General features: G+C 44.0%; 1 protein-coding gene and 1 long non-coding RNA gene across 4 annotated transcripts in view; one reads left to right on the top strand and one right to left on the bottom strand.

Annotated features, from left to right (window-relative positions):
• nf1a (neurofibromin 1a) overlaps positions 1-19,017 on the bottom strand; it is a 145,385-nt gene that overhangs the window by 26,982 nt on the left and 99,386 nt on the right. For all 3 annotated transcript variants that reach the window (XM_037267697.1, XM_037267699.1, XM_037267698.1), the window contains 9 exons: positions 15,337-15,769; positions 14,890-15,230; positions 14,480-14,682; positions 4,265-4,458; positions 3,955-4,095; positions 790-1,069; positions 458-672; positions 297-358; positions 75-216 (listed from right to left, as the gene is read on the bottom strand). In XM_037267697.1, coding sequence (XP_037123592.1) covers positions 75-216; positions 297-358; positions 458-672; positions 790-1,069; positions 3,955-4,095; positions 4,265-4,458; positions 14,480-14,682; positions 14,890-15,230; positions 15,337-15,769 — 2,011 coding nt within the window. The remainder of the gene's footprint in view (positions 1-74; positions 217-296; positions 359-457; positions 673-789; positions 1,070-3,954; positions 4,096-4,264; positions 4,459-14,479; positions 14,683-14,889; positions 15,231-15,336; positions 15,770-19,017) is intronic.
• On the top strand, positions 3,289-18,145 carry LOC119132438. Its single transcript, XR_005099876.1, has 3 exons — positions 3,289-3,418; positions 15,904-16,030; positions 17,488-18,145. It is a non-coding gene; the product is annotated as an uncharacterized LOC119132438 (long non-coding RNA).

The following is a 19,017-nucleotide window of genomic DNA, read 5'->3' as shown; positions in this document are numbered from 1 at the left end:
GGTGTTCCAAATTATTTTATAACATTCAAAGCCACACAATATCGATCCAGTGACAAGTCGGTGTTCTTTTTTACCCGGTCTATGCTGAGGAGAGGGCTGGCCTTGCTAAGTATTCGGATTATCTGCTTGATCTGACCGTGGCTGACCCTTTTACTGATGCATCCAAACACCACAAGGGCTCTGGGCTGGAGGGAAGGGTTGTACTGGAATGCAAACCTGGTCACAGAAAAAAACATTTTACAAAATAATTTAACAATCATGGTTAATAATAATAATAATAATAATAATAATAATACTTCTGTGCAAGCTCTGTCCACTGGTCCAACCATTTACAAGCTGGGATGTCCCTCATACAAGCCTGGAGAGAATATGCAAACGGCATTAATCAGCAATCTTTTAATAAATGTATAACTAGGATAGTTCTAAAAAACACTGTGGTGGTGGAAAAATGACTGACTTCCATGATTTCTAGTAAGGCCTCTGTGACAGTCTCCAAGGAAGACAGGGCAAAAGTCTCCCTTTCATATGACCCAGGGGAGAAGGAGCGGTCTCTGTAGCTGGAGCGGAACGCAATGACAGCTGCTGACTTGACTTTGCTGATCCCAAAGAGCAGGTAAAACTTGGGCAAGGAGAACTCTGTCAGGCTCAATCGCAGCACCTGCTTTGTCTCTTCTAAAAAAATACAAAAAAGATCAGCAAACAAACGTTTTTTTTCCCCCAAAGATAAGGTTTGTCCATATCATACAAATAAATCTTGTCTAAAACAAAATTATGTGACTAAGTTCTTACCGCTGAAGTTAAGCTGTGAGCAAGTACAAAGGGAATGAATGATATTGATGACTAAACCATGGGTAGAGGCCCTGAGAGACAGTGGCCCAGTCGCTACCAGCAGGGTCACAACATGGAACAGGTACGGCAGGTGGGCAGCAACATCCAAAGAGTTGTTGAAAGAAAGCATTAGCATGTAACGAGCCAAAATGGCAATGTCATCCCACATCAGGTGCTGCTCTAGTGTTGGTGTTGGTGACAAGCACGTCTTGTCGATGATCTTGCACATTCGGCCAATTACCTGTCACAAAGAAAAAAAAAGAAGATTGTCATTCAACCACTAGAACACAAGTTTTTTTTTCTACTGTATGTGGTGTATGTGTTGGGTGTTTCATAGAAACATGTTTAAGATGGAGTTATTGAAAGCTTTTCATTTCAACACACGCAGCTGCCGTGGCGAGGTGCTGATCACAAAGAAAAATCCTGCTGTTTTTGAGGGTTTGAACCTGAGCGGAAAATCATAAAACATTGCACACACTAGTATGACAAGCAATATTTTAGAGATTTTATTAGGGATGCACCGAAATAAAAATTCTTGGCCGAAACCGAAAACCAAAAATGAGGAAACCAAGGCCGAAAACCGAAACACCGAAAGAAATGATTATGTCAGTTATTAGAACCACAGCATTTATGGCTACATGTGTACTAACCTCACTAAAATCAAGGCATTGCAATAAACCAGTTACAAAAGTATGAAAATATTTATTTAGCACTGACATTACAACAATGCACAATATAAATTAAAATTCAAAAATAAAATAAAATAAAAAAAAATGTTTAACTTGACCCCACTCGTGTACATTAAATAATAATTTACAGGCTTATAACTGACTGGCCTGCTGAAAGACTGTAAAATTAAATATGTTCTCTTATAAAAACACAAAGTGCATAAGCCAAGTGCCTTTTAAATTTTGTTCTGTGTGTACAACATAAAAGTGTATCAAAACAATGGTTACCATAGCCTTTATCAACAACAAATCCACCAAAAATTGTGGATGCACAAACTTTCTTGCCTTTTCAAAAACGTCCGCCACAGACGGAGTGGGCGTGCTCGGTGTCAGTTTCCTTTTCTGTGTCGCCTTCTTCTCATATTCAGAATGGCGATCGGGATGTTTGGATTTCAGGTGATGAATTAAACCCGACGTGGAGAAACTTTTTGCAGATGCACCCCCTCTTGAAATTTAGTCAAGTTCGTTTGTGTTTATGTCACGTTAGCATACCTATCGTTTAGCCTGTTGTTGCTCGTTCATGTCTGTTCTTGGTGTTGGATTTTGTCGAATAAATTTCCCCCAAAATGCGACTTATACTCCGGAGCGACTTATATATGTTTTTTTCACGTTATTGTGCATTTTATAGCTAGTGCGACGTATATTCCGGAGCGACTTTTAGTCCGAAAAATACGGTAATCCAACGTGCAGGGACCCCAACGTAGCCAGGGTTGTGAGGGCCCTAATAGCTGCTCGCAGCTCTCGATATTTATTGTTTTTCAATTGCTATTATTTTTAGTATACTCATGTTTTATTCCCTAACTAATTTATTTTTTCATCATTTCAGGTCATATATAAAGTTGAGTTTTCAAGGACTCAACAAATTTTATTTTTCTCAAAATTCAAGGATATAAAGATCCAAGGAGCTTTTTCTTGTTATATTAATACAATGTTCAACATGATATGGCACAAAATACGAAGCCCGCGGTCCCTGGTTTACCCAGTGAGTCCCAAGACTTGTGAACCAAGACAAAACACTAACAGAACATAAATATGATAAAGAGAAAAGGGAGATGCTCATTCACCATTTGACTCTGTGCAAAGATGCATCAAAGGAGTGGATGTAGGAGAATGAAAATGCAAGAGGATTAAATCACATTATATTTACAAGGTCATTTTTGTAATTGACAAAAACAATAGAGAGCGTGAATGAAGTGTTCAATGTGCAGGGATACATGAGCATTAGGCTATGATACTTTTGAGTAGTTGAGTTTAGATAGTTGAACACTTACAAAGTTCTGAAGTCAATGAATAATTGATTTCATAATTGTCCATGCCTAGTCACAGGACAGTTTTGCATTTGTCTGTGTTTAGCTCAAACAAATTGAAAGCTAATGTATCTATAGTATGGGGGAAAGACACCCCATAATTTAAGGAAAGTTGTTTAGTGGATGACCGGAGCAATTAACGACATGAGCATAAATGAGGAAAGGCTACAGTTAATTGAATGTCCTGAGTAGACTGATGTCTACACCATTGACTATATCCAGCTCTTTCAGCTATTTAATTGTTCTGCAAATAAAAGAACAACCCAGTGAATATGTTCCTATAAAGTCTCAAGTTATGATGAAAATGATATGATGTGCAAACATTTTTTATAGGACATGACAAGTCTAAGACTGGCTATTCAGATGAAACGGTCCAAACAATGGACCTCTTTCAGTGTAGGAGTCAGGGCTTGGGTTTACTATTGTGTCTGTTTGTGTGTTGTTTTTGTTCATGAGTAAAAAGCACAACTAGGATGCAGCACATGCAGAAGCAAGTGAGCTGAGATTGTCACTTTACCTCTACAGTCAAGAAAGATGGATTTATTTCTTCAAGTGGTGAGCATTTCACAATTTACAGACCAATTATTAACAAAATAATATATCAATATACATTTGTGCTACCTTACGCACTCTGATAACAAGTTGATAACTTACAAAATATGAAGTGAAATAACATTTAATACTGGCTATGTTGCACTTCTTGGCTCATTTAAAGTAAAATTAGTTTATATTATGGCTTTGCATGTTCTTGTCATTTGATCTCCCTTGTCAAGAACCACCAAAATTAAATCAAGGCAACGAGAGCTCTTTCTGGTTATTGAAAATATTTCACCTGAAATCCAAAGGGCTTCTTCACTGCACTAAATATGTAACTAAGAAGTCGAGTTGCCTGTGATTGACTTTTTGTGGAAAACCAGTTTTCAGTTGACAGCAAAATTTTGACAAGCTCTATCTGGTTAACAGCTACCAAGAAGTGCACAAGTACATGGAGATTGAGGATCAAACCACACGCAGGCTTGACTAGATTTACAGTTTTTCTGAGTGTATGAACCAAAATCAAGTAGCATCCTCCCACAACACAATAGCCTTACCTTACTCGAGACCAATTTGACATTTCCAGATGCCAAAGCCACAGCAGTATCAGCCATGACCTCGGCCTTGATAGAGCCCAACCCTCCTGTGGCGCTAGTCTTAATAAAGCTGTCCAACACCACGTCCAATAAATCAGTTATCTAAAAGCAATATGAGAGCATTTCAGGTGAATGAATTCTCCGTCTGTTCGTCCATCCATCCATCCATCCATCCATCCATCCATCCAATCTTTATTAGGTATTGTTAAACTCGAAATGAAATGCTTTAATTAAAAATTTAATCATTTCCACAAGTCATTGTTGTGCTTACCTGCCCCAGGCTGCCCCAGATCTTAGCTTGAATGGATGGATACATTTGCTTTTCATTGATGGTCATGGTGATGAGCTTGTCTAAAATGGCAGTGACACGTTGCCGCTTGGCATCATCATTGTGTTTACAAAAGCGAACAAGGTTTAGCAACCAGGGTGTCATGTACTCCAGACAAAGATGTTTCAACTCGATACCTGCAGAACAATCAATGTTAACAGATTAGACAGACAGACAGACAGACAGACAGACAAAGATATGGCTTAGGTTGAATGCCATGTCAAGTTATTCCTTTTTTTCCACTCTCACCTTCTATGTTTGCTAGCTAGCTAGGTAGCTTGCTTGCCACTTTATTCATCAATGAACAAATGAACAAATTAAATTTGCTTAATAAAAAGGCTGTTGCTGATGCATGTCCATTGGTAAAAAGAGGACAAAGTGATCTTATAAATATGTTTGCAGCGGTATCTTAAGACCTCAGTCCCCCACACGCACAAATTATGAGGCTGATGACGATTCGTGATGACATCACGGAATACCACCTTCATTCCCTATGTCAAGTTTAGCTGTTTTTATCCTTAATATGGTTTTAAATAGTAAATCTATGAATGATTTGCTAATCAAATCGAAAATACCTGCAGTGGGCTAGCAGCTTAGCTCCATCATAGCAGGAGGTCAAATTTCTCATTATTTCTAAATGTTATTTACTAAAATTCATTGGTTCTTCAGTAAATTCCTTCTAAACGGTGAATAGAAGTCAGAACGTCCTCCTTTACAATGACAAGACATGACACGAGCAATTCCCCTGCCTCCCCGACTCCCTATTTGCTGCCGAGTGCCTGAAGTCACAACGGCCCATTGAGCGACACGACAATGGTGACAATTTATCCACTTGTTGCACAAAGGGCTGAAATAAACAGCGGTGTCACTCCTACCACGTAGAAAATGCAATTTTGCTAACTAATCTCTGTTATTAATGAATGTACCTGTAATCTGACTACCGTAATTCCCGGACTATAAACCACTACTTTTTGCACAAGCTTTGAACCCGGCGGCTTGTCGTCCAGTACGGCGTATCTATAAATTTTCATGAATTTTCATGATTTTTGTGATGACTAATACACTTATACACTCGTAAAAAGGCTGTGGACCGCTGTTGTGCGGCACCGCTTTGCTGGGCGGAGGGATATGTGACCAGACACACGGTCACTGGGGAGAAGAGTGGTATGTTGATCGCATGTTCGTCCGCCACGCAAATAGTGCCGTATAATTGACACAAAGAAGAGACAGAACAAGATCAAGACGGACATTACTGAAGAAAGGAAGCTTTTATACACAAACCCTCATTATGGGGGACAAAATGATGCATATGATGCCGCTTTTAAGTTAAAGGCAGTCAATTTGGCTCTTAACGAAGGAACTAGAGCTGCTCATGCACTGTAGAGGTTTCCTCCGGTCACTAGAGGGCACTGGGCTATTGTTGATGACATCTTGTCGCGTCATCCTTTTCTTTCTTTATTTCCCGGTCACGTCTACTCTGAAGCTATACGTGTAGCTCATATCACATTGGCATCTTTACCCCTGTAAGTGGTCCTGTTTTATTTATTAATAGTTGTGTGTTTCTTGTGTTCCCTGCACACTAAGTTTATTATGGTCGTCGCTGAGATTTATTCATGTTTGTATGTTTGCAGAGCTTCTTCATCTCTGTCAGTAAAGGTTATGTTAATAAAAGGTATGCGTCCCCAAAGAAAGATCTCTTTCCGGACAATATTCTTTGTGTATATTCTCTTAAAAATGGTAATTAAACATTAAAAAAAACTGCAGATTATCTTCCGGTGGGTTTTATATATGACCAAAACAAGATTTTCCCCTAATTTTAGTTAGTTTAGTTTAAAATCAGATGCGGTTTATAGTCCGGAAATTACGGTACATGCTTTTTTCTGCAACAAATAGTTATATTTTGTATATATTTATATATAGTTATATGTAAATTTTTATAGTTATTATTTTTGCATTCTGAAAACATAATGACGGTACATCTACTATTCCGTTACTCTGCCTGGTCACTAGTACAGCCAAACCTCGGTTTTCGAATGTCCCGGTTCTCGAACAAATCGGAATTCGAACGAAAAAGTCGAGATTTTTTTGCTTCGGTTGTCGAACAAAATTCGGAGGTCGAACCTCGCGAGATGAGCCGAAAGGACCCGAGAAAACCCGACAGCGCGGCCCGGATGCCGACTGACTCCGTTCGTTATTGTATTTTCGTTACTTTGAGGATTGTATTAACCCCTAATCATGCCTCCAAAGAAAGCAAGTGGGAGCAGTAAAGCTATCCTAAAACACAAAGACGCTCTTAAAGCAATGCGACAGTGAGCGCCCAGCGCGCAGCGGTTGCGCGATTGGACCAAATTAAGCTCCCTGCACATTTTTTTTATTTAGGCGATATTATCAGCACTTATGGCAAAGTGGTAGAGTCAGTTCTTTTATTTTGCCCTCATGAGTACCATTTTTTTCCATGTATAATGCGCCCCCATGTATAATACGCACCCTAAAAATGGCATGTTGATGCTGGAAAAAAGCCTGTACCCATGTATAATACGCACCCAAATTTTGACTCCTACTTAAGTCCGTAAACGTAAAATTATTTCAGAAAAAAGATCATCTTTGGGAACAACCGGATGTTATTCTGCCAGTCAGTATCACTGCGCATGCGCTAGCAAACTCGATAGCGAAGAAATGTTTCGGATTTGTGTAGGGTACATTGTGACAGCAAACGAGCAGGTGATCGAGCAAGCGTCTGATACGAGAGCATTGTGTTCGTATGAAGCGTGTTTGAAGTGAACAGCAGAGAAGAAAGGAACAAGGCAAAGTGTTGTGAAATAAAATATTACCTGTAATACGCATTTTGTTATTTGCTGATTGAAACTGCTAATTAAACTGTGAATTGAAACTAATAGGTAGAGAACTGAACTCTCGCTCTTTATATAGCTGACGTGTCTTGCGCATCCGTTCTGCGCATACTGTCATGGCGGCCTCCGTATGATATCCGGTCTGCGATGGAGATTAAAAAACAAACAATATTTGACAATAACACACCATCAAGGATTGCACCATCGCATCAAACGATGTGTCGTCAATTATGAATTTTACTGACTAAGTGTGTTGGGCAGGATGGCTGAAGGCGATGCGCGATTGACAACAAACAAGAAGAAAGGTGATTTCAAGTTTTATTTCGAGGGAGATTTTCTAAAAAAAAAAAAAAAAAAAAAAATTGTACCCATGTATAATGCGCACCCCAGATTTTAGGACAATAAATTAGTTAAATTTTGCACATTATACATGGAAAAAAACGGTAAAAAATATTAGGAACAGCTTTAATTATACGGAAGTAAGATGGCGGCGCGTGCACACGCAGCGGCCTCTCTCTGTCCCGAACGGTGTTTTGTTTTGTCGTTTAATGTGGGTTTGTCCGCCAGTTTTGTGTGTTCGTCTCGTCGTACCGGGTTGTGCTACAAGGGCGGCGGGCTGGTTCTGCTCGACATCGGCGAAAGCGAGTTTTGTGGCGATCTGGACTTTGAAGCGGGGACATTAAAGGCGCTCGGTCTGCTCCGTCCTGGAGCGTCGCCGGACTCGCCTGCTATTCCTCCCCCGGTTGGGCGTCCGGGCCTGGCTGGCGGCCAACCCAGCTCGCCCGGCCGTGCCTTCCATTCTTCTGGCGAACGTTCGATCGTTGGGCATCTACATGCCTGCTGAGTTCTGCGGACCGGACAGTGCGTAGCTGCTGTGCATCTGGAGCGGATGGCGTGCTATCGGGCGGACCGGGCCATTGTACGAGGGGGAACATCGCGAGGAGGTGGACTGTGCGTCTACATCCGTGACGAATGGTGCCGGGACTCTGTTGTGGGATGCCAGCACTGCTCGCCACTGGCGCAGTTTGTGATCTCCAGGCTGTTGGGGTCCTGAACTCTCTCCCCGTTGTTTTACTTGTGTGTTAATCGTGTACTGTGTCTCGTCACCGTGGGATAGGGGGAACGGTATTTCGGTTTCTTTGTGTGTCTTAGCATGAAGGAATTGACAATAAAGCTGACTCTGACTTTCTCAGTTCTACATCACTGCAAACCACAACCACAATAACACCCACTCATCCCGCTAGTTTGTATTACCGTATTTTCCGGACGATAAGTCGCAGTTTTTTGAATAGTTTGGCTGGGGGTGCGACATACACTCAGGAGCGATTTATATGTGAAATTATTAACACATTATTACTTGATCATTAACACATTACTTACTAGTATATCACTTCACGTTATTTTCACACTATACCACATGAAGGCGCTCGAGGTCTGTGGAATAATTGGAACTGCAACTGACGATGAGTCCGACATCAGCGCCGCATATACTTCCGGAGTCAGCTGAGTTGTTTATAAGTGACACAGAGGACGAAGATTTCGATGGATTTAATGATTTGGAGTGACACCGATGGTTCGAGAACCTTGTTATTTACAAACCGGTTTCGGTTGAAGTTGGGAAATTGTGTAAAATGTAAATAAAAACAAAATACAACGGTTTGAAAATCCTTCTCAACCCATATCCAATAGAATGCACTACAAAGACAACATATTTAATGTTCAAACTGATAAACTTAATTGTTTTTTGCCAAATAATAATTAACTTAGAATTTCTTGGCTGCAACACGTCCAGTTGAAGTTGGGAAAGGTGGCAAAAAATACTGAGAAAGCTGAGAAAAGCTCATCAAACACATGGAACATATTTGGAACATCCCACATGTGATCAGGCTAATTGGTAACAGGTGGGTACCATGATTGGGGAGGCTCCTTTTATACCCAAACATGCTCAGTCATTCACAAGCAAGGATGGGGCGAGGTTCACCATTTTGTCCACAACTGCGTGAGAAAATAGTTGAACAGTTTAAGAACAACATTTCTCAAAGCAAAATCGCAAGGACTTTAGGGATTTCAACATCTACGGTCCATAATATCAAAAAGCCCCTTATGATGAAAAAGATATATGGACACAGATTTCCCTCGCCCGGACGCGGGTCACCGGGGCCCCCCTCTGGAGCCAGGCCTGGAGGCGGGGCTCGAAGGCGAGCGTCTGGTGGCCGGGCCTTCGCCCATGGGGCCCGGCCGGGCACAGCCCGAAAAGGAAACGTGGGTCCCCCTTCCCATGGGCTCACCACCTGTGGGAGGGGCCAAAGGGGTCGGGTGCAGTGCAAGCTGGGCGGCGGCCAAAGGCAGGGACCTTGGCGGTCTGATCCCCGGCTGCAGAAGCTGGCTCTTGGGACATGGAATGTCACCTCTCTGGCTGGAAAGGAGCCCGAGCTGGTGTGCGAGGCAGAAAAGTTCCGACACACAGTTTGGGTTCCGGTTCAAGCCCTCTCGAGAGGGGCTGGACTCTCTTCCACTCTGGAGTTGCCCACGGTGAGAGGCGTCGAGCAGGTGTGGGTATACTTATTGCCCCCCGGCTGGGCGCCTGCACATTGGGGTTCACCCCGGTGAACGAGAGGGTAGCCTCCCTCCGCCTTCGGGTGGGGGGACGGGTCCTGACTGTTGTTTGTGTCTATGCACCAAACGGCAGCTCAGAGTACCCACCCTTCTTGGAGTCCCTGGAGGAAGTGCTGGAGAGCGCTCCTTCTGGGGACTCCATCGTTCTACTGGGTGACTTCAATGCTCACGTGGGCAATGACAGTGAGACCTGGAAGGGTGTGATTGGGAGGAACGGCCCCCCCGATCTGAACCCGAGCGGTGTTCTATTATTGGACTTCTGTGCTCGACACGGATTTTCTATAATGAACACCATGTTCAAACATAAGGGTGTCCATGTGTGCACTTGGCACCAGGACACCCTAGGCCGCAGTTCGATGATCGACTTTGTAGTCGTGTCATCGGATTTGCGGCCGCATGTTTTGGACACTCGGGCGAAGAGAGGGGCGGAGCTGTCAACTGATCACCACCTGGTGGTGGGTTGGCTCCGATGGTGGGGGAAGATGCCGGTCCGACCTGGCAGACCCAAACGCTCTGTGAGGGTCTGCTGGGAACGTCTGGCGGAATCCCCTGTCAGGAAGAGCTTCAACTCCCACCTCCGGCAGAGCTTTTCCCACGTCCCGGGGGAGGGGGGGACATTGAGTCCGAGTGGACCTTGTTCCGCGCCTCCATTGTTGAGGCGGCCGACCGGAGCCGTGGCCGTAAGGTCATTGGTGCCTGTCGTGGCGGCAATCCCCGAACCCGCTGGTGGACACCGGCGGTAAGGGATGCCGTCAAGCTGAAGAAGGAGTCCTATCGGGCCGTTTTGGCCTGCGGGACTCCGGAGGCAGCTGACAGGTACCGGATGGCCAAGCGGAACGCGGCTTCGGCGGTTGCTGAGGCAACAACCCGGACGTGGGAGGAGTTTGGCGAGGCCATGGAGAATGACTTCCGGACGGCTTCGAGGAAATTCTGGTCCACCATCCGGCGTCTCAGGAGGGGGAAGCAGTGCAACGTCAACACTGTTTACAGTGGAGATGGCGTGCTGCTGACCTCGACTCGGGACGTCGTGTGTCGGTGGGGAGAATACTTCGAAGACCTCCTCAATTCCACCGACACGCCTTCCATTGTGGAAGCAGGGCCTGGGGACTCTGAGGCGGACTCTCCAATCTCTGGGGTCGAAGTCACTGAGGTAGTTAAAAAACTCCTCGGTGGCAAGGCCCCGGGGGTGGATGAGATCCGCCCGGATTTCTTAAGGGCTCTGGATGTTGTGGGGCTGTCATGGCTGACACGTCTCTACAGCATCGCGTCGACATCGGGGACAGTGCCTCTGGATTGGCAGACTGGGGTGGTGGTTCCCCTCTTTAAGAAGGGGGACCGGAGGGTGTGTTCCAATTACAGGGGAATTACACTCCTCAGCCTCCCTGGTAAGGTCTATTCAGGGGTGCTGGAGAGGAGGGTCCGTCGGGAGGTCGAACCTCGGATTCAGGAGGAACAGTGTGGCTTTCGTCCTGGCCGTGGAACAGTGGACCAGCTCTTCACCCTCAGCAGGATCCTCGAGGGTGCATGGGAGTTCGCCCAACCAGTCCACATGTGTTTTGTGGACTTGGAGAAGGCGTTCGACCGTGTCCCTCGGGAGGTTCTGTGGGGGGTGCTTCGGGAGTACGGGGTACCGAGCCAACTGATAAGGGCGGTTCGGTCCCTGTATCACCGATGCCAGAGTTTGGTCCGCATTTCCGGCAGTATGTCGGATTCGTTCCCAGTGAGGGTTGGACTCCGCCAAGGCTGCCCTTTGTCACCGATTCTGTTCATAATTTTTATGGACAGAATTTCTAGGCGCAGCCGAGGCGTTGAGGGTGTCCGGTTTGGGGACCTCAGCATCACGTCTCTGCTTTTTGCAGACAACATGGTGCTGTTCGCTTCTTCAGGCCGTGATCTCCAGCTCTCACTGGAGCGGTTCGCAGCCGAGTGTGAAGCGGTCGGGATGAGGGTCAGCACCTCCAAATCCGAGTCCATGGTCCTCGATCGGAAAAGGGTGGAATGCCCTCTCCGGATCGGGGATGAGATCCTGCCCCAAGTGGAGGAGTTTAAGTATCTTGGGGTCTTGTTCACGAGTGAGGGGAGGATGGAGCGCGAGATCGACAGGCGGATCGGTGCAGCGTCGGCAGTAATGCGGACTCTGTACCGGTCCGTCGTGGTAAAGAGAGAGCTGAGCCAAAAGGCAAAGCTCTCAATTTACCGATCAATTTACGCTCCTACCCTCACCTATGGTCACGAGCTATGGGTCGTGACCGAAAGAACGAGATCCCGGATACAAGCGGCCGAAATGAGTTTTCTCCGCAGGATGTCCGGGCTCTCCCTTAGAGATAAGGTGAGAAGTTCGGTCATCCGGGAGAGACTCGGAGTAGAGTCGCTGCTCCTCCACGTTGAGAGGAGCCAGATGAGGTGGCTCGGGCATCTCATCAGGATGCCTCCTGGACGCCTCCCTGGGGAGGTGTTCCGGGCATGTCCCACCGGTAGGAGACCCCGGGGGACGACCCCGGACGCGCTGGAGAGACTATGTCTCTCGGCTGGCCTGGGAACGCCTTGGGATCCCCCGGGATGAGCTAGATGAAGTGGCTGGGGAGAGGGAAGTCTGGGAGTCTCTCCTGAAGCTGCTGCCCCCGCGACCCGACCCCGGATAAGCGGAAGAAGATGGATGGATGGATGGACGGTCCATAATATCATCAAAAGGTTCAGAGAATCTGGTGAAATCACTGCACGTAAGCGCCACGGCCGGAAACCAAGACTGAATGACCGTGACCTTTGATCCCTCAGACGGCACTGCCTTAAAAACCAACATGAGTGTGTAAAGCAGAGGTGGGCAAACTACGGCCCGCGGGCCGCATCCGGCCCACGGGACCGTTTAATCCGGCCCGCCAACCCTGAATAAATTGTATTAAACATTTTTTTGGGTCATTTTGCCTGCAATGACTGCGTTTCCCCAGTAGATGGGGAACCGCTCGCTTGCGCATTTACTACCGGAAGCCGTGTCAGAAAGCTCGGTGCACACTCACAAGTGCGTGTACGTACTCAGTAGTACGGACATGGCGCACTCGCGCTCTATTTGTATCAGTCCCGAATTTAGAGCGTGGGCTGTGACAACAGCATTCTTGTAATTCGCGCGCTGAGCTTTCAGATACAGTTTTACGCCAAAGTCACCCACAAACCTTCCCCTGGAATCCTTCTATTAAAATGAGTCGCCCAAGGAAAAGCAAGGTGGACACAGTGCCGAGTGTTTAAAAAAGAGTGGCCAATTTGGCTCGACGTCCGCGACGTTCAGCCACATGAGCATCAACATCAACCCGTCACAGATCGAGGTAAACGGACCAACACCTCGGATCTCTCCTAAGAATTGCCACAACAAATTTTACTCCAGACTATGACGCACTGGCAAAAAAGGGAGACCAATAACGCTGTTCCCACTGAAAATGAAGGGGAGGCTCTCAAGTTTGTTGTAAAAAAATGCATTTTGAATATGATTTGTACACATAGCAGGGATTGAAACTATCGACCATTCTCATTTTCAAACAATGCAGGATGCTCAAGGACATTGTGTTTTGTGGTTTGATGAGTCCACTTTTCAAATTGTTTTTGGAAACACTGGGCGACCAAAGAGGAAGCGGACCATCCGGACTGTTGTCAACGCAAAGTTTAAAAGCCAGCATCTGTGATGGTATGGGGGTGCATTAGTTCCCATGCCATGGGTGACTTACATTTCTGTGAAGGCAACATAAAGGCTGAAAAGTACATACAGATTTTGGAGCAACATATGCTGCCATCCAAGCAACGTCTTTTTCATGGACGCCGCTGCTTATTTCAGCAAGATAATGCCAAGCCACATTCTGCACGTGTTACAACAGCGTGGCTTCGAAGTGAAAGATTCCAGGTTCTCCCCTGGCCCGCTTGCAGTCCAGACCTGTCTCCCATTGAAAATGTGTGGCGCATTATGAAGCGTAAAATACAACAGGGAAGACCCCGGACTGTTGAACAACTGAAGCGGTTCATCAAGCAAGAATGGGAAAGAATTCCACATGAGAAGCTAAGAGAATTCGTCTCCTCTCTTCTAAAACGTTTGAGTGTTATTAAAAGGAAAGGTGATGTAACGAAGTGGTCCCAACTTCTACTGCACGTGTTGCAGCCATGAAATTCTAAGTTAATTATTATTTGAAAAATAAAATAAAGTTGATGAGTTTGAGCATTAAATATGTTGTCTTTGTAGTGTATTCAATTGAATATAGGTTGAAAAGGATTTTCAAATCATTGTATTTTGGTTTTATTTACATTTTACACATTTTCCCAACTTCAACCGAATCCGGTTTGTATTTGTATAAGGTATTTGATATATAGTATTTTTCGGACTACAAGTCGCTCCGGAGTACAAGTCCCACCAGCCATAAAATGCATAATAAAGAAGAAAAAAACAAACGTCGCTCCGGAGTACAGGTCGCATTTTTGGGAGAACTCCGGTGCGACTTGTATATGTTTTATTCTTCTTTATTATGCATTTTATGGCTGGTGCGACTGGTACTGCGGAGCAACCTACGTATAGTCCGGAAAATACGGCATATATTATACTATACATACATACAAACAAAACATTTATTATATACGCATACGTATGTACAGTTGCACATGTCATTTAGCAACATTCTCTCGCGTTATTCGGTGTGCGGTGGCTCATAAGGTTACTTACTGGATTTACTGAAACCAGAGATACACTCCTCCAGAAACTCCAGCGTCAGATGGGGTTCATTAGCAGCAAGTGTCTTACTGATAGACACTATGAAAAGAGTGTTGTTGGCTGGAATGCAGAGGCCTGATGTCTCCAACAACTGCCCTTCTATCTTCAGGTTGAAGGTACAAGTCAAAGCACACAACAGATTGTAAGCCGCAGATCTGAGCAAAAATAGATACAAAAAAAAGACAGAAATTCACTTAACAATGGTGAAAAGGTAGAAAAAAGAAAATTCTTTTTTTAAAGTAGAAACATGTCTGTTATATACAAGTCTGTTCTTGATAATTTATTTCTGGCTTCATTTTGTAAAGACAAGCATGTTGATTTTTTTTAATTAACTGAAATTATCATTAATCTCTATGACTGACCTGAGACTGGGGTCAGAACTACCCAGGTTGAGCAGAGCAATATTTAGCAGCGTGCCAGGAACATCTTTGGGTCGGATCTTGGTGTGCTGAGGGATCGAGTCAGGCTGTGACAGCTCCCATCGTGTTCGAATGTGGATAATAGACTGAACAATTGCATCACATTCCTGATGCATGAAAGTGAGAGGTGTGCCCTGGTTGGCCATGGTGAGTGTGAACTGGCTCTCATCTACCAGACATATCTCCTCAATTTCTGAGGCATAGTAGACATCATTGAGGAAGACAGGCTGTCCAAGAACACGTGTCCGTTCAGCTGAGGTGACTTGCACTGCTGTTGAGCCAACCTGAGGGAGAAATAAATAATAGAGAAACTTGGGTTAGTAATGAAGTTAAAAGTAGGTTTAACTGTGTACATATAAAAAAAAAAAAAGACTATTGATAAAACCTCACCTTTATTGAAACTTTAGTATCCTTGTGAGCTAATTTGAGGGCATTATGGAAAACTTTGAGATCTTCCTCCAGAGTAAGTGTGGCAGCAGGTAGCTTCTGTTGGTCAGGTTCAATGTGCTCAGCTAGCTTAGCTGGAGAGTCGATGAACTGGAGCCTCTTACTACCTTTTAGACCAGTCAGAAGCCGCTCATGGTATTTCGTGTACTCTCTCACCCAAGTATTGCAGTTGTAAACATAGACAGCAGCTACGTTTTCATATGCAAAACCGGGAAAGACCACAAACCATTTGGACAAAAAATCTGTCTTGAAGCGGTTGCTTGGGCCAACATGAGTTAAGTCAACCACAATCTCATATGGTTTGGCGTAGTAAGGTTTCAGGGTGAGGAGAACATGGTAGATGAGCAGATCTCCATTTATCTGTCCAGTTTTGAATCTAAAAGAATGATATAAAAACAAACATTGTCATATTAAAGGTTTTCTGTGATGATGTTGGGTGTGATCAATGTGTATTTAAGTATGTGACAAAAATAAATATTTTTAAATAAACATTTTTGTCTTCTTCTGCAGATTTCTGATACAAAAGCAAGGGGTTCAAAATAACAATATTTAATGGGCTAGGAAGTTGGATCATTGTTTTTTGAGAGGGCATCAATAGAAATTGTGGAACTCCACCAAGATTTCTTTCTCTGGGGAAGTAAGTATTAACTCAAAATTGTGCAACATCAAACAGTTTGGGCAATATTCTGATACTGGGCAATATGTGCATTTAAGTACCGTAATTTTCGGACTATAAGTCGCGTTTGTTTTCATAGTTTGGGTGGGGGGGGGCGACATATATGTGAATTTCTTCACAAATTTTCAAAATTCAAAAAAAAAAAAAGTTAAACTGCGATAAACGAACCGCGATGTAGCAAGGAATTACTGTAATTTGAATTTCAAGTGACGTCAGTGGCGCGGCGGTTGTTGTTTACATAAAGGACAAAGCTTCGATCACGGGATGACGAAGGGCCCCATGTACTACCGGCTGGCATCATTAGCGGCTTTGTTTGTAAGTGACACGGAGGACGAAGAGTTTGAAGGATTTAATGATTCGGAGTGACACAGAAGGTTTGCGCACGCCCGGTCCTACTCTACGGAGCTCTCTTTCACCTCCGTGGATTGAAGTCAGGGGCCGGCGCTCGGCCGGGTGGCTGTCCGGGGACGGTGGATGGGGCTCGGACATGGCTTTTACGCACGCCCGGTCCTATTCTATGGAGCTCTCTTCCACCTCCGTGGCTGGAAGTGCCACCTCCGGGGATGGAAGTCCACGCCGCCACACACACGGAAGTCGACGCCGGTGCTTGGGCCGTGTGGTGGTGAACTATTTATGTTATAGTTATTTGATATATTTTATTTCGTATAGCAACTTGTATATGTTTTTATCGTTACAGTTCAGTACTTGTTGGCTCGTTGAACTCTTGTTTTGTTAAATAGAGAGACGTTTACCAAACCCACGTCTTTCCTTGTACTTTGTTAACGCTATAATATATACTAGATCTGTGGAATAACGACGAGGCTGACGTCAGGGCGCACGCGCGGCGTTGTTGACAAAGGACGAGGAATTTGATCGATGGATTTAATGATTTGGAGTGACACAGATGGTTTGATAATATTGTTGTTTATATGATAGTTATTTGATATATACTTTATATATCGTTATATGGGTCTGTAGAATATTTAGAATATTTAGACGTCAGCGGGGCGGCGCATACGCGGCATCGTTTCCATAAAGGACGATCGATGGATTTAATAAATTGGAGTGACACAGATGGTTTTATAAACGTGTTATTTATGTAATAGTTATTTGAATAACTCTGAATGTTACGTCAGGCCTGGTCTCAGCTCTTCGTTTGTGTTTATGTCACGTTAGCATACCTATCGTTTAGCCTGTTGTTGCTCGTTCATGTCTGTTCTTGGTGTTGGATTTTGTCAAATAAATTTCCCTCAAAATGCGACTTGTACTCCGGAGCAACTTATATATGTTTTTTTTCACGTTATTGTGCATTTTATGGCTAATGCGACCTATATTCCGGAGCAACTTTTAGTCCGAAAAATACGGTATGTGACAAAAAGAAATATAAATAAATAAACATTTTTGTCTTCTGTCTACAGATTTGTGATACAAAAGCAAGGGGTCTAAAATAACAACACTATTTAATGGGCCAGGAAGTGGGACCATTGTCTTTTGAGAGGGCATCAGTAGAACTTCTGCAACTCCACCAAGATCTTTTTCTCAGGGGAAGTATTGACACAAAACTGTGCAACATCAAACAGTTTGGGCAATATTCAGAATTATTTGGTCAACTTGAAATGCAATTAAATTTATTTCCACCTCTAAATACATTTAAATTACAGAACAGAATGGAACGAACTATAGCTCTGTGGCTGTTTGTCATGCTGCTACAACACCCCATCAATGCAGACCTTTCTGTTCCAACTATTGAGTCCAACCAAACCACCAAAGAGTACACAAATACTTCAGACAAGGACAACAATGGCAAGCGAGTGGATTGTTTGGTTGATACGAAGATAGGCCTGATTGCTTTGGGTTCGGCAGGGGGTCTGATTTTTTGCCTGTTGATTGCCACTGTGATATTGGCATGTCAAATCTGCCATATTCGGCGCCAGGTTTATGTTCCACAAGCCTCCCACCCCAACATGTACTTAGTGAGTAGTACAGACTACTGGGACACTAACCCATTTGAGCTTGAAGGACTGAATGGGCCATGTGACACAAGTGTCATGCTGGAGGAGGTAACGGCAGACAACACAATACAGGAGGAGAATCAAGTTGAAATAGACAGGGAAGAGGCGGGAGCAAGGACAGAAACTGAAAAAGAGGAAAAAGCTTTTGATCCTGACGCAAATGATCATCAGATGTTGAGCTCTGATGCAAAAACTTTGTAAAACTCTCTGCATCCATTGCAGCCTGGTTATCCTGGAAGAGGGATCCTCCCATCTGTGGTCTCTTCTCAAGGTTTCTCATTTCCCCTAGTAGGAGTTTTGAGGTTTTCCTTGCCCTCCTGGGAGTTTAAGATCAGGGGATGTTTGAGAATAATTGTCAATTTTTGCATATGTTGTCCTGAATGTTGTTAGCTACCTAAATGTTGTACAGAGGCCAAGATCTACTGGAGTCAAATTCCTTGTTTGGCATGCTCAAACTTGGCAAATAAAGATTGATTCTGATTCTGTTAATGTGGACCCCTGATTTAACCGACAAATTTTCTAAGTGAACAGTATGAAAAAATTTAAGTTAGGGTCAGTCAGATTTTAAGAATTGAGTGATCCCTCACCAATTTGTTCAGTCATTTCAGTTTTTCTAGTACCTTTGTGGATTAAAGGTGAAATATCTTCCACAAACAAGCGTCCATTTATCCTATTCATGTATTAAAAATATTAGCACGTCTATCACCGAGTCAAAAACAGAATACAATGAATAAAACGAAAGTGGTAATTGATATTTTGATGTATTGGGAACACTACCATGCATGCCATGCACTTTTAACGTGTTTTTTTGTGGAAATCTGTAACCCATTTTTTTTTTTTAAGGTAATGTATTAATATGAATTTGAAGTTATGTTTAAGTTTTGGAGCATTTCTTTAATAATTTTTGAGAGTTGGAGAGCCAAAGAAAAAATACTT

Source organism: Syngnathus acus, chromosome 13 (assembly GCF_901709675.1).
Source record: "Syngnathus acus chromosome 13, fSynAcu1.2, whole genome shotgun sequence".
In the NCBI taxonomy this organism is placed as follows: domain Eukaryota; kingdom Metazoa; phylum Chordata; class Actinopteri; order Syngnathiformes; family Syngnathidae; genus Syngnathus; species Syngnathus acus.
Note: the sequence above shows the minus strand (reverse complement) of the source record. Positions and strands in the feature narration are given on the sequence as shown.